This window comes from Vombatus ursinus, unplaced genomic scaffold (genome assembly GCF_900497805.2).
Source record: "Vombatus ursinus unplaced genomic scaffold, bare-nosed wombat genome assembly UNPS02015030.1, whole genome shotgun sequence".
Classification (NCBI taxonomy): Eukaryota; Metazoa; Chordata; class Mammalia; order Diprotodontia; family Vombatidae; genus Vombatus; species Vombatus ursinus.
In genome coordinates, this window is record NW_020954808.1 from 2,548,784 (window position 1) to 2,561,899 (window position 13,116).

The 13,116-nt window shown below is 54.6% G+C and overlaps 1 protein-coding gene across 1 annotated transcript; it reads right to left on the bottom strand.

Annotated features, from left to right (window-relative positions):
- Positions 1–3,942: 3,942 nt before the first annotated feature.
- On the bottom strand, positions 3,943–10,686 carry LOC114030925 (F-box only protein 46-like). Its single transcript, XM_027845872.1, has 2 exons — positions 10,597–10,686; positions 3,943–5,952 (listed from the first exon to the last, which is right to left on the bottom strand). Exon 2 carries the CDS (start codon positions 5,878–5,880, stop codon positions 3,991–3,993), a length of 1,890 nt encoding a protein of 629 aa, XP_027701673.1. The 5' UTR covers positions 5,881–5,952; positions 10,597–10,686; the 3' UTR covers positions 3,943–3,990.
- Between the last annotated feature and the right edge of the window lie 2,430 nt (positions 10,687–13,116).

Genomic DNA, 13,116 nt, shown 5'->3' on the forward strand with positions numbered 1-13,116 from the left:
CAGGGCATCACCTTTTTTTTTTTTTAAACCAGATTTGTTATTTCCTTGGTATGGGGATTCCTGATGAGAACTCCCTACACCAATGCAGGGAGGTATCTGCTCTGTGTGTGTGTGTGTACACACACACACACACACACACACACATCTTCCCTTTAAACTGGCCATCTTGAAGGCCCTCACACACTTCCATACCTTGCAATGCCCTGTCTTCTCACCTCCACACCCTAGAATTCACAGTTTCCTTTAGTGCTCAGTTCAAATGGCACTTTCCACATGAGAACTCTTTCTTGATGTCCCATCCCCAGCGGCTTCCCCTGAAGTGACTTTGTATTTGTTTAGTTTTGGATTTTGAGGCAGCTGGGTGGTCTGTACATAGGCAGAATTTGTGCTCAGGATGACTGGAGTTTGAATCCTGCTTCTGAGGGCAGCTGTGGAATCTGGCAAGTCCCTTCATCTTCTCTGGCTTCAGCTTCATCTTTGGAACAAAGTGGGCAATTGCAGCACCTACTTCTTGGGGTTCTGCTGAGGACCACTTTGCACACCTTGAAACACTACATAGATGTTGGTTATTACACATTACATTTCTAACTGACTTAGCTCTTATATTTTTAATTTATAACATTTTGTGTTTAGTTTTATGCGGGCACAGTCTCCCCCTACAGTATATACACTTCTTAAAGGCAGAGGCTTCCATTTTATGTCTTTGGATATCCAGTGTCTACCAAAATGCTGGCGGACAGTAGGTGCCTAGTAAATTCGAGTTTGGTTGACTGAGCGGTATGGGGAACACAGGCTAATAAAAACCTCAAATCTTTTACAGAGGTACGGCTAGAAAATCTAGCCACAGCACTGACATCTCACATCATCAAGATGAGGGCAGTTACTCAGTCTTATCCACAGGGTACAGAATCTGAAACTTTCTTAGAACCTAAACATCAGTTGTTTGAGCATGGGAGGCTCTTAGAAGTCACCCCACCCAGAAGTTGATGTTAATATTATTTTTCAGGCATGTCCTACTCTTCATGTTTCTTGGCAAAGGTCCTGCAGTGGTTTGCCATTTTCTCCTCTAGTTCATTTTGCAGATGAGGAAACTGAGGTAAACAGAATTAAGTGACTTGCCTAGGGACACACATAGCTAATAAGTGTCTGAGAAGCTCCATGCACGCTGCCTGTTTGTTTTTTTTGCTTTTTTTTGGTGAGGCAACCGGGGTTAAGTGACTTGCCCAGGGTCACAGTTAATAAGTGTCATGTGTTGGAGACTGGATTTGAACTCATGTCCTCCAGACTCCAAGGCCAGAGCTCTATCTACTGTGCCACCTAGCTGCCCCTTGCCTATGACTTCTTCAAATAACTCAATCCTGTCTTTGACACTTGTTAACAATGTGACCATGGACAAGTGAGTTAACTGGAGCCTGTTTCTTAGACAGCTGTAAGCCCTAGTTCAGTGTGTTGCTGTGAGGGTCAGATGAGGTCCATTTAACCTTTAAATGCTATATAAATGTGTGTTGTTATCAAAAGCTCCAGGTTCTGGCTGCAGTCTTCCTGGATTCCCCTAGTTAGCAATACTCTTCCCCTAGGGAGCACCAGCACAGGACAGTGAAAACAGTCAGAGACCTTCCTTCCAGCTCCAGCCCTGACCCTTATCATCTATCTCTATGACCTTGGGCAAGTCACAGGATTGGAAACAAAAAGGTAACTCCAAAGTCATCCTATCCAAGCCCCTCATTCTAGAGACAAGAAAACTTGGGTATACAGTCAATGCCCTCCCCCGTGGGCATGTAAGAGAGTTAGGTGGGATAGGCTAGATTCAAACCCACGTACCCCAAATTTCAGGCCAGTGCCCTCGCCTCTGCCAGGATGCCAATGTCACTTCTCAGGCCTGAGCCTTGGGATCCTCATCTCTAAAGTGAAGGCCACTGGACCAGAAGCCCGATCAAGGTCTCTCCTATGTCTGAAGCAATGATCTGCTGACTGCACACAGCCCTCAGTTTCATTCAGTTGTTTTTCAGTTGTGTCCAACTCTCCATGACCCCACTTGGGGTCTTCTTGGCAGAGATACTGGAGTGGTCTGCCATCTCCTCCTCCAGCTCATTTTTACAGATGAGGAAACTGAGGCAAACAAGGTGAAGTGACTTGTCCAGGGTCACACAGCTAGTAAGTGTCCGAGGTCAGATTTTTAACTCAGGAAGGTGAGTCTTCCTGTCTCCAGGCCCAGTGCTCTATCCACTAAGCCACCTAGCTGCCCTCTGTTTACACCTTTCTAATGCACCTTTGATGTATTACAGTCGTAGGTTTGGTGTCTCTTCTCTCTGGGCTAGCCTGTGAGTGCCAGGGTAGATGTGGTGTGTTATCTACACTGTATATCCTCCAGGGCCCAGCACAGGGGTTATTTCCCCAGCACACACTCAGTACACACACATCTGAACGAACTACCGAAGGTCCCCTGATGCACGGTATGTCCTTGGTAACTCAGGGGCCATTGTAAAAGGGAAGGAAAGCCCTACGTTTGCCATCGGAGGACCTGGCTTTAAATTCTGGCTCTGTTAATTACAGACCCTGTGTGACCTGAAACAAGGTTCTTGTCCTCTCTGAGCCTCTGCTGTCTGTCTGTCTGTCCACCTGTCTCTCTCTCAGTTCAGACTGCAGCATTAACCATCAGACTGGGTCCCTGTGCTGGGGAAGGCACATCTGAAGATGACTGTGAGATTTTCAAAGTCTGTGATAATAACAGCTTTATGGAAAGAACATGTCATTTGAAGTCGAGGATTTGTAGCTCTAAATTCTAAGACCCTATTCGTTAAAATGTGGATTATCGTGTCATTAACTTCCCAACCCAAGCTGGGCCTCTGGACACCTCCCTGCTCCTGCTGCCATTCCCTGAACACACGCCAGCTGAGGCCCAGACTTATAAATAGTTGCTTTATAGAAAGGGCCGATTCCCAAACCGGCCAGACTGCCACACAGGAGAAGCATTCAGAACCACAAAGATGTAAAAACAAACAAACAAACAAACAAAAAAAAAACCACCACGAAACAAATAAACAAAAAAAAAAAAATTAGACTGTCCCAGATTGGATTCCCCGCTTCCCCAAGAAACCCAGGAGTCTGTTTTTCTTCTGGGAGCCAAGTGGAGATGAGCCCAGCTCTGCTAAGGCAGGACCAGAGCCCCTCAGAGTTTGCTCTGAGTTGATGTGGGAAACCCAGAAATTCCAAGCCAGGTTCCCACCATTCTCAGAAAGGATTCACAGCTTTGGGATTGGGGGTTGCTTTAAATTGTGGGATGAGAGGCAAATGGATTCAAATCTTTAAAAAAAGAAATGTTTTCCCTTCTCTCTACTCCAAGGAAGAGACAGGGGAGATTATGGATGAGGCAGATTTGGGAGAAGATGCTGCTAATGTCTCTTCCAGAGACTGGAGAGAAACATGAAGGGGGAATGGGGAAGGGGGGTAGAGAGAAGGAATTAGAGGTCTGGAGACTGTCCAGGAGAGTGGACAGGAGGGTCAATGAAGGTGCCGAGCAGCCTAGGGGAAGGGGTCCTGGGGATTCAAGAGAAATGCCGGTGAGGACTGGAGGAGATGGACAGATGGGAATGTCGGGGTGTGGACAATGCCTCAGTCCACTCTCTGCTGGCAGGGCCCTTGCGGGGAGAGACTGAAAGGGGACAGGGCCCCTGGCTCATACCCCAGCACCATCCCCACCTGGTGAGGCCAGATCAGAGGAGGAGAGGAGTAGAGGGGGCTGAGATGAAGACCACATATTACTGAGATGCCCTTCTCCATTCCCGGGCCCCAAAACACCTTAGGGAGAGGAGACTGTCCACAGGGCTTAAGTGACAAAGCCGATCAAAGGGGGGGGTGTCTGGCAGGCTCCTCATTCCCCTTCGATTGGCTACCAATCGGTTTGTTTCTTCCGAGGTGGGGTGGGCCGACAAGCAGGGGGGGGGGGGGGGGGGGGGGGGGGGGCGGGCCCTCCCTCCCCCTCCCCCCCCTTCACCTGGCGTCCTCGCGGCCGGGTCGGGAGGCCGCCAGCGTGTGGCAGGGGAGCACCCAGTTGTTGTCATGCAGGCCCAGCCGGCAGCCCGGCGTGTCCTTGTCGGGCCGGCGGCAGCACATCCAGTAGGAGCGGCCGTAGGGCAGGTCGTGGTGGTAGGGCTTGGGGTGCCAGCGGCACAGCGACACGTCCCCCTTCTCGTAGCACTTGCGGCATTGCTTGCAGGGGTCGTCTCGGTACAGCGGGTGGCGGCTCCAGCGGGAGTCCGTGGCCTGGACGCCGAACGTCTCGATGACGCACTTGAAGTAGTGGCACGTGCACTTGAGGGCGGCCAGGGCGCGGGTGGGCAGGTAGCCGAAGATCTTCACCAGGACGTGGTCCGGCAGCAGCAGCATGTACTGGCGGGGCTCCAGCAGGCGCTGGATCTTGAAGCGGATCTCCAGGAAGTCGTGGGACACGTGGTGGTAGAGGCGGCACAGGGAGGCATCGGAGGCCGTGCCTGCCGCCTCAGGATCGCTGCCCTCCGGTGTGGGGGTGGCTGGCGCCTCGGGGGCGGCCGGAGCCTCGGGCGTGGGCTCCCCTCGGGCTGGCAGCAGGAAGAGCTGGCCCGGGGGCGGCGGCTCCTCGGGGCTGACTGTCAGGCACACCGTCTCCTCCTTCACGGTCTTTGCACCGTCCTTGCCGAAGAAGACACACTCATCCACCACACCGGTCACCACCACGTCCACGTGGAAGCCCGCGGCGCCAGCTCCCCCGCACTCTCGGGCCCCCGTGGGGGGCGGGGGCGGGGCCGGGGGCTTATCCCCCACAGCTCTTTCCGGAGGCCCCTCGGGGTGGGCAGCTCCTGCGGCCTCCCCATCGCCAGCCTCCTCTGCCCGGGCCAGCAGGAAGTCCACGTTGCTGGGCAGGGCGTCCCTGGAGGGGCTGATGAGCTGGTACAAGTCACAGGTGATCTTGTCCTGGGCCCGGCTGCTGGGGCCCGGCCCTCCAGCGTAGGTGCATCCTGGCCGGCTGCTGCAGCCGGCGCCCGGCTGGCTGCCTTCCGGAGAGCGGGGCTCCCTGCCGCTGGAGATTCGAAAGGCAATGCGCACCTCGCCAGGCCCTCCACCGCGTCCCCCGTCCCCTGTGCGCATCTCCTCCTTGCGGGGCCCATCACGCCGGGCCTCAAAGTGGGCCACGGCCTCGGCTACGCGGCTGCAGTCGCTGCCCGGCCTTCGCTCCCCACCCGGGCCCTGGGCGCCCTGCTCGGCGGCTGACACGAACACAACGGGAGTTGGGGGCCCCGAGCGGGGATAGCTCTGCAGGGCCAGAGCAGCCCTCTGCTCCACCAGGGCCACCATCTCGGCCACGGAGAGCAGGTCCACGTCCTCGGGGGCACCGGCAGCCGTCTCGCCAGGAGCGGACAGCTGCTGGTCCTCCTCTCCCCCGACATCAGGGGGCTTCCCGGGGCTGGGGCGGGGCTTGGTAGAGTCAAGGCAGCGGCGCCTCCGCTTGGCCTTCGAACTGTCACTGCCCCAGTGGCCCTTGACCTTCCCCGCACTGGCCCGGCTGGCACCACCACCGCACTGGTGGGCCACAAAAAAGGCCACCTTCTCCTTGGTGTTGCCCGGCTTGATGACGTACCAGGTATCCAGCAGGACCCGGCCCTCTTCACCAGGGGCAGTGGAAAGCAGGGGAGCTGCAGGGCCTGCAGGGGCTGGAGGCGTGTTCTCTGATCGGGCCAGCCCATCGCCAGTGCCGATGCTGCTACCACTCCCGGGCTCAGGGCAGGCAGGGGGAGGTGGGGGCTTGCGGGTGGAGGGGGCGGCAGAGCGGGGCTGATTCTGAGAATAGGTACCAAAGGGCCTTGGGCACCATAGCTGCACTGGAGAGAGGCTGCTGGGGTCCATGGCTGTTGGGCCAGACGAGAGTCACCACATGCTGAAGACCTGGCGGGTGGAGATGAAGGCGCCCAGAGCCACCTGAGGAAGGGAAGACAGACACAGGCATTTAATTAAGAAACTGACTCATAGTCTCAAAGTTGGGAGAACTCACAATGTAGAACCTTAGAGCATGGAACCCCTGAGCTGGGATGGACAAGTAGCAGCACAGTGTAAGGGGAATTGTAGGACATTGGGAGTTTGGGGGAGGGGTTATCTTGTCTTTGCCCCTTCCCTCAGGAAAGTCCCTTTCCTTCCTTTGGGTCCCCGTTTATTAACAGGCCTAGGACATCTGTGCTTGGGCTCACCTAGTGGTTCATGCTATAGGCTTTCTAAGGGCTGTGTGGGGAGGCCAGATACGACAGCGATTTAGGGCGCTGACCAAATGATCATGCCACATCAACTGAAGAAACTGGGAATGTGTAAGCTGGAGAAAAGAAGGTTTGGGAGCTTCAGGGAAGGATGAATATATTCAGAAGAGGGCCTGAACTTTCAGGCAAAGCAGCAGCTTTAGGCCAGACAGAAGGAAAAACTTTGAGAGCCGTCCCAAAATGTGATAAATGGTCTGACAAGGGACAAAATGCTTTCCCTCTCTCTGGAGATCTTCAGAAAGAGGCTGGGCACTCTGGGGGAGATGCTATAGACTGTGCCAGGAGGATCATTAGAACACACCAGGCCTCAAGGATCAGAGATCTAGAGCTGGAAGGTGCCCTGGGGCACATCTTAACCCCCCCTTTTACAGAGGGAAAAACACTGGCTCCAGAGGGGAAGCCAAATCTAAGCAAGTGGACCCTTAAGGCCCTCCTGCTTCCAGGGTCCCTTCCACTCCAGCATAGACTCTTTGTCTCCTCAGTTCCTGTGGCTGCTCCCACCCCACACCTCCTCTTCTATAACCCTGTCTGGCTCACTGCACCGGGCAAGAATTTGCAGCACTGCCCACAGCTATGGATGCCAGAGCCCACTGGCCAGAAGGAACTGCAAGGAGAGGGAATACTTGTCAAGGTTCTGAGAGCTAGAAGGGAGGGACCCAATAAGATAATGGGGTACAAACTCATTCTACACAGGAGGATCTTCCACACAGGCTCTTGTCCTGTCCAAACGGGCATAGCACCCCCCTGAGGTTTGGGTCATGCCACTTCCTGCTGGCCCTATTTACTCTGTGTGCCCCATACCATACCCCCTTCACTTTCCCTAACCCCCAACCCCAAAATTCAGGCACCAAATAAATCCACACAACCCCCCATAGTCTTTTCACCCAGACTCCTCTCCAACTGCAGGCAGATATACATTTAGTGCTGGCAGAGCCCTAGAAAGTCATTCTACAACCAATCCTTTATTTTATAGATGAGCAAACTGAGGCCCAGAGAAGCAATGACTCGCCCAAGGTTACACAGCCAGACAGCTGCAGGGATCAGGGCTCTCGACTCCAAATGCAGACCCCTCCCCAAGGCCCCCAGGGGGCCTCCTGGTCCACTCCCCCTCCTAACCCTGGGTAAGGTTCAGAGGGAATCCCAGAGCGTGGAAAGTCAGAGCGCATGCGCCAGGAGTGCTGGTGGAAGCAAGCCACGCCCCCTCCTCGTTCTCCAGGCGCCCTGGCTCTAGTCCAGCCTTCCAGTGAAGGGAAGGCGAGAAGGAGGGGGGGAAGGAGGGAAGGGTGGAGAGTCGAGCCGTCCCGGGAGCCCGCGCCACCACACCCCGCCCCCCCCGCCCCTTTGTTGACAGACTCGCGCATGACGGCGCAGCCCAATGAGATGCCGCTGTTCGGGGCCATGCCCATATATGGATGGACAACGGCGAAAGGGCGGGGCTTGGAGATATGGTGGGGGGATGGGAAGGTGTGCGCCAGCTGGCCAGGGAGCGTCCTCCAGTTCCTAAGCCCGCACTCTCCCGTGCGGAGGGAGGGGGAAGGACTTACGTCTTCCGCGGGTCTTTCTTATCTAGGTTCCCTGAACTCCCCTACTCCCTCCACCCCACCCCCATCCCTTCCCCCCTCCCCCCGCCGTGGACAGGGCAGGATTTAAAGCGCCAGGCCCGCACTGAAACAGGCAAAGTGAAGTGGGTGGAAACCCGGCGGGGACAGTTAGAGGGGGAAGTCTGGAGTTGCCCTCAGCCCCCCAGGAAATCGGGGGCCCCCATCTTCTCCAGGACCCAGAGGCAGCGTCTCACTCCCTGGCAGGGGAAAAGGGCCAGTGGGGGTGGAGGGTGGGTTCTAGAGCCGGACTCGAACCCCACCCTGGCCCCCGGCTCTCCGGGCAATGCCCAGCACACAGCAGGGGCCCAGAACACGTCGGACAGCTCTAGAGGGCAGGGGATGTGCTTGGGGTCACAAGGCCCTACCCCCCACCCCACTGCCACCGCACACGGCCTGGGCAGAGTCCAGGGGGGCCCCAAGTTCAAATCTCACCCCTGGCACCTACTAGTGTGAGACTTAGTGACTTAACCTCCACTCTAAAATCGGGTCCCAATGCCAGAGACCAGGCCATGGAGCGTACTGTGAACCTTAGGGTGCTCTACAAATGTCAGCTAGGATCTTTGTCCTCAGACACCCACCCTCTCCTGCCACCCCCAGGAGCTGGGAGGAAAGCACGCTTCAGTTTGGGAAAGACACTCTTGCCTCCTCTAGCTGCTGGTGATGTCCTGTTCCTTACAGTATGGGGTCCAAGCTAGGATCACATTGACTCTGAAATACCTGAGTTTGGGTCCTGCCACAGACACCACCCACCGGCTCTGTGCTCTAAACAGGCCACTTAACCTCTGGGCCTCGGTTTCCCCATCTGTAAAATGGGCGTCATCATCATCATCATCATCACAATTATATCGGCCACTTCAGAGAGTAATGGTGAGTCTCACATGAGATAATATCTGTAAAACACTTTGGAAACCTGAAAGTGCTAGATAAATGTGAGCTGTTTGCTATTTACATTTTCAATGAAATTTTATTGACAAGCTGTTGTTGTTGTTACTATCTTCCATAGCCCATAGGAAAAAGGTCAAAATCCATTCAGTGCAATAATCATTTAAGTGCCTACTATATGCCAGCATGAAGCTAACTTCTGAGTTTGGCATTCGAGGCTTTTACAACCAAGGTTCAACCTCTCTCTCCAGCCTCAGGCCCATTCCCCAGTCCTTATCAGAGCCTTGAAGGCCTCCCGGTCAAGTGGTAAGTCCTTCAGGAAATACTTCCAGCTCTTTTTCCAGGAGCTGCTGAACACCACCAATGCAAATCCTTGGCACTCACTGTCTGCCTTATACAGCCTTAGACTGTGAGCTCCCTGAGGACAGGGACCAGTTCTCATTCACTTCTCTTTTCCTTAACTTCTAACGGTAGTTAGAGCCAAAGAGAGAAGCTTAGAATAAGAAAGTACTTAGAATCTAGAACATTCAGAATGTGTAGCTCAGCTACAAGGCCTCCATTTTACAGATGAAAAAAGTGAGGTCCAGAGGCAATGGAATTGCACCAGGGTCAAAGCAAGGGATTTGTCTAAGGCCATCTATGCACCTCTCCCCCTGCCCCCCACACATAGAACAGATGACAGAGTACAGAGCTGGGGGGCAGGGGGGTTGCCTCCCACTTCAGGGCTCTTCACTACACCTTATGCTTAGGCACCCGTTCACTGGATCGAGGACATAAAACCCCTTTCTCCTTGGTCCCCAGATCTCATCTTGATGGGGCTCCTTAGGGACATGAAAGCTGAGAGGCTGATACCCAGATACAAGGCCCAGCTCTGATTGCAGAAATAAGCGACCTGGGTCAGGCCTGGCTATCTCTGGTCCTTTGTCTAGGAATAAAATTCCCTTTGCCCAACCTCACTCTTGTGCCCTTCCCCTTTTGGGGGTATCAGTTTCCCCAACTGTAAAATGAAGAAGTTGACAGTCTAAGATGCTTCCCAGATCTGACATTCCATGTTCTAAGGTTCCTCCCATCTCAGATATTCCCGGTTCTAAAATCCTTTCCTGTTCTGACATTGCCGGTTCCAAGGTCTCTCTCCACTCTGACATTCTCTGTTTTGTGGCCTCTCCCAGCCCTGATGTTCCAAGTTCTAAGGTCAATCAGGCTCCAACATTGCCTGTTCTAAGATTCCCTCCCAGCTCAGACATCTCTAAGCTCCATTCAGGCTCCCCAGTGCCCTGATCTCCCAGCTCGGACACCCTGACATCTGGGGGCCCTCCAGGCACTCCGGCTCTCCGGGTTCCCTGGACTCCCTGGGGACTCTGCAAGGGGGAATAATACTGATGGTCAGGCTGGTCCCAGACCAAGGATGGGGTGCTGATGGTCCCCGGGACCTCGGGGTAACTGAGGTTTCTGGGCGTCCAATGATCTCTGGAGCCTTCGCGAAGAGGCTTTGACTTCGTACAAACACACCTGCCCCCTCTTCTTACGGATGGGGAAACTGAGGCCAAAGACGCCCGCCCCCCCTTGCACAGGCAGGGAAACTGAGGCCGGAGAGGGGCCAAACAGAGAGGGTGGTGGAAGGACCAGAGGAGGAGGCGGCCCCCCCCGTCCCCCCCCCAGGGTCAGGACCCCTGAGCGGGGGCGGGGCAGGAGTGAGGCCCCTTCCTCCCACCTGTCTCCCCTCCCCCAAGGTGCCCCGCCCCCCCGGCCCGGTCTGCGCGCGGGGACGCTTCCAGCGCCCGCCTGGGGCCGCCCCTGCCCGCCTCCTCCCGTCCCCCCCCCCTCGGCCTTACCCGCTCCGGGCGCCCGCAGGTCGCTCCGCGCCAGGGGTTCCCCTACTCACTCACTCCACTCACTCCACTCACTCGCCCTCCTGCCTCCACTTCCGGGTTCCCGGCGCGGGGCACGCCGGGAGTTGTAGTTCGGCGCGGGGTCGGAGGGGACGGGAAGGGAGGAGGGGAGGGAGGGACTCCATCTCCCAGAAGACCATTCCGTCGGGAAGATCGGCGGGGCCGAGGTCTTCTATGGGAATTGTAGTCCCCGGGCGGCCATTTTGGCCAGGATCTTCCCTCGCTGGGACTTGGATTGTGAACACCACAGTGGGAAAAAGGACCAACGCCATTCCCCCTGGCCTTTCAGACCCAAGGACAGGGCCGTCAAATACGCATCAGGACCTATGCTGGGTGATGAAAATAAAAAGGCAAAAAATGAAGCAGGACCTGTCATTCATTCTGTTGATAGATGGCTGTTGAAACCCCCGTCTAGTTCTGTATCCGCGATCCTGTAATCCCGGTCTCCTGGACTTCCCTGACCCCACCTTGCTGTGCTCCACATACTCTGAAATCTCATGACCCAGCCTTTCTTGCTTTTCCCTTGCACATGACATTCCATCTCCCTGACACTGCCACATCATAATAAAATACTCTCCCTCTTCATCTCTGTCCCAGTTAAAATCACATCTACAAGAAGCCTTTTCCAATCCCCCTTAATGCATTAGTGCCTTCCCTCTGAGATTACATCGCATTTTTTCTACGTGGATATTGTTTGTACAGAGTTGTCTTCAGTATTGGACTGTAAACTCCTCAAGGGCAAGAACTGATTGATTTTTACCTTTCTTCACAGCTCAGTATTTAGCACAATGCCTGGCACAAAATAGGTGCTTACTAAATTCTTGTTGATTTGACTTTGAGTTCTTTTCACCCATCCACTCACATACTGCCTCTCTAGAATTATTTTAAGTGTGTGTGTGTGTGTGTGTGTGTGTGTGTGTGTGTGTGTGTGTGATTTTTAGGGCTGCAAGGGAGCTTAAATAAGGATCATTGTGTCTAGAACCAAAATGATGAAACCAAGACCGAGATGGGGAAGGATTTGCCCAATTTTAAAAACAAGCCCACATTTTACAAATGTAGGAAATGATTTTGGGGCTCGTGGAAGAAAGAAGGCCATATTTGGGGTAAGGACCTGGGTGTTTGTATCTCAGTTCTGCTATTTACCATCTGGTATGAACTGGGGTAAATTACTTCCCATCCCAATTCAGGTTTCCCTACTTGCAAACTGAATGGGGTTAGATTGTCACCTCTAAGGATTCTCCCAGTTCTATATCCTGTGATCCCCTGACCTTCATTGAAAGGGGACTTGCTACCTTGAGTATATTAGCTTAGAGTCCCAGAGGACTCATGTTCTGGTCCTGACCTCTCCCCACCCCCCCCACCCCTGCCCTCCACTGTTCTGTGAGTAAGACAGAGTCAGGCACTACCACCACCTTGTCCATCACCTCTCCTCAGACCCTGAAGGAGGAAGCCCAGAACCCTGAACCCAAGAACCTCTGGAATAGTCATGCTTCCAGCCCGGAGTTAAATGGTTCAACATCAGAAACTGATATAATTGTATTAGTGGAAATGACATTAGAGAAGAGGTCTCATCATCTGCTTTGCTGCTGCTGCTTGCTTAAGTACTATGGGAACTTTCCACAGACTTGCAGCTGAGACTCTCCATGTGTGTTGTCTCCCCCCATAGAACATGAGCTCTTTGAAAGCAGGGACTCTTTTCTAGTTGTGTTCCTAGTGCTTTGCACGTAGTAAGCACTTAATGAATGTTTCATTCATTCATTCATTCAAGGTCATTTAATTTAAGGTCAATTTTCTTTGCATCATTTCCCCATCTGCAAAACGAAGGAGTGGTCCGATTCAGGTTCTGAATTCTGAGTGATGAGAACTGAGAATCAGGGTCAGAGCAGGGACTTGAATGGGATTGCTAACCCACCGAAGGGTAGCAGGCTCCTGCAAGCCTCAGACCGGGGCGAGACCAGCGCGCGCCGTTGCTACAGTAACCGAGCAGGGGCGAGGCTGCCGGCGGGGCACCTCTGGAAGCGGGGCCACGCCTCCCCCCCCCCCCCCCCCCCCCCCCTCTTCTCCGCGGCCCCCCCTCTCCTTCCCCCCCCCCCCCCCCCCCCCCCCGCCCTTTTGGGGAATCCCCCCCCCCGGATTGGCTCGTGCGTCCCAGGGGCGCTGCAGTTCTTTTGTCTGTCCTTCCACTTAGGGAAAGGAGTGGGCCTGGGAGCCTGCAGCCACGTCCTGGAGCCAGTCCCTTGTCCCCCAACCCCCAGTCACTGGGCCTCACCTGCACCCACGCAGTGCAGCCCCTCTATCCCCATGGATGGTTTGCTCCACCAGGGCCTGGCCATGATGGCCTTCTGGGACTGGGGAGGGGGAGGGGAACGAGAGAAGTACATCCACGCCTGCGGGTAAAACTCTCCATGCCTCAGTTTCCCCATGTGGAAGATCAGGGCCTACATGGCCTTCACAAGCTCTCTT

What these genes read in the sequence shown, in the direction of transcription:
- LOC114030925 (XM_027845872.1), bottom strand. Translation starts at nt 5,880, where the DNA reads ATGGACCCCAGCAGCCTCTCTCCAGTGCAGCTATGGTGCCCAAGGCCC.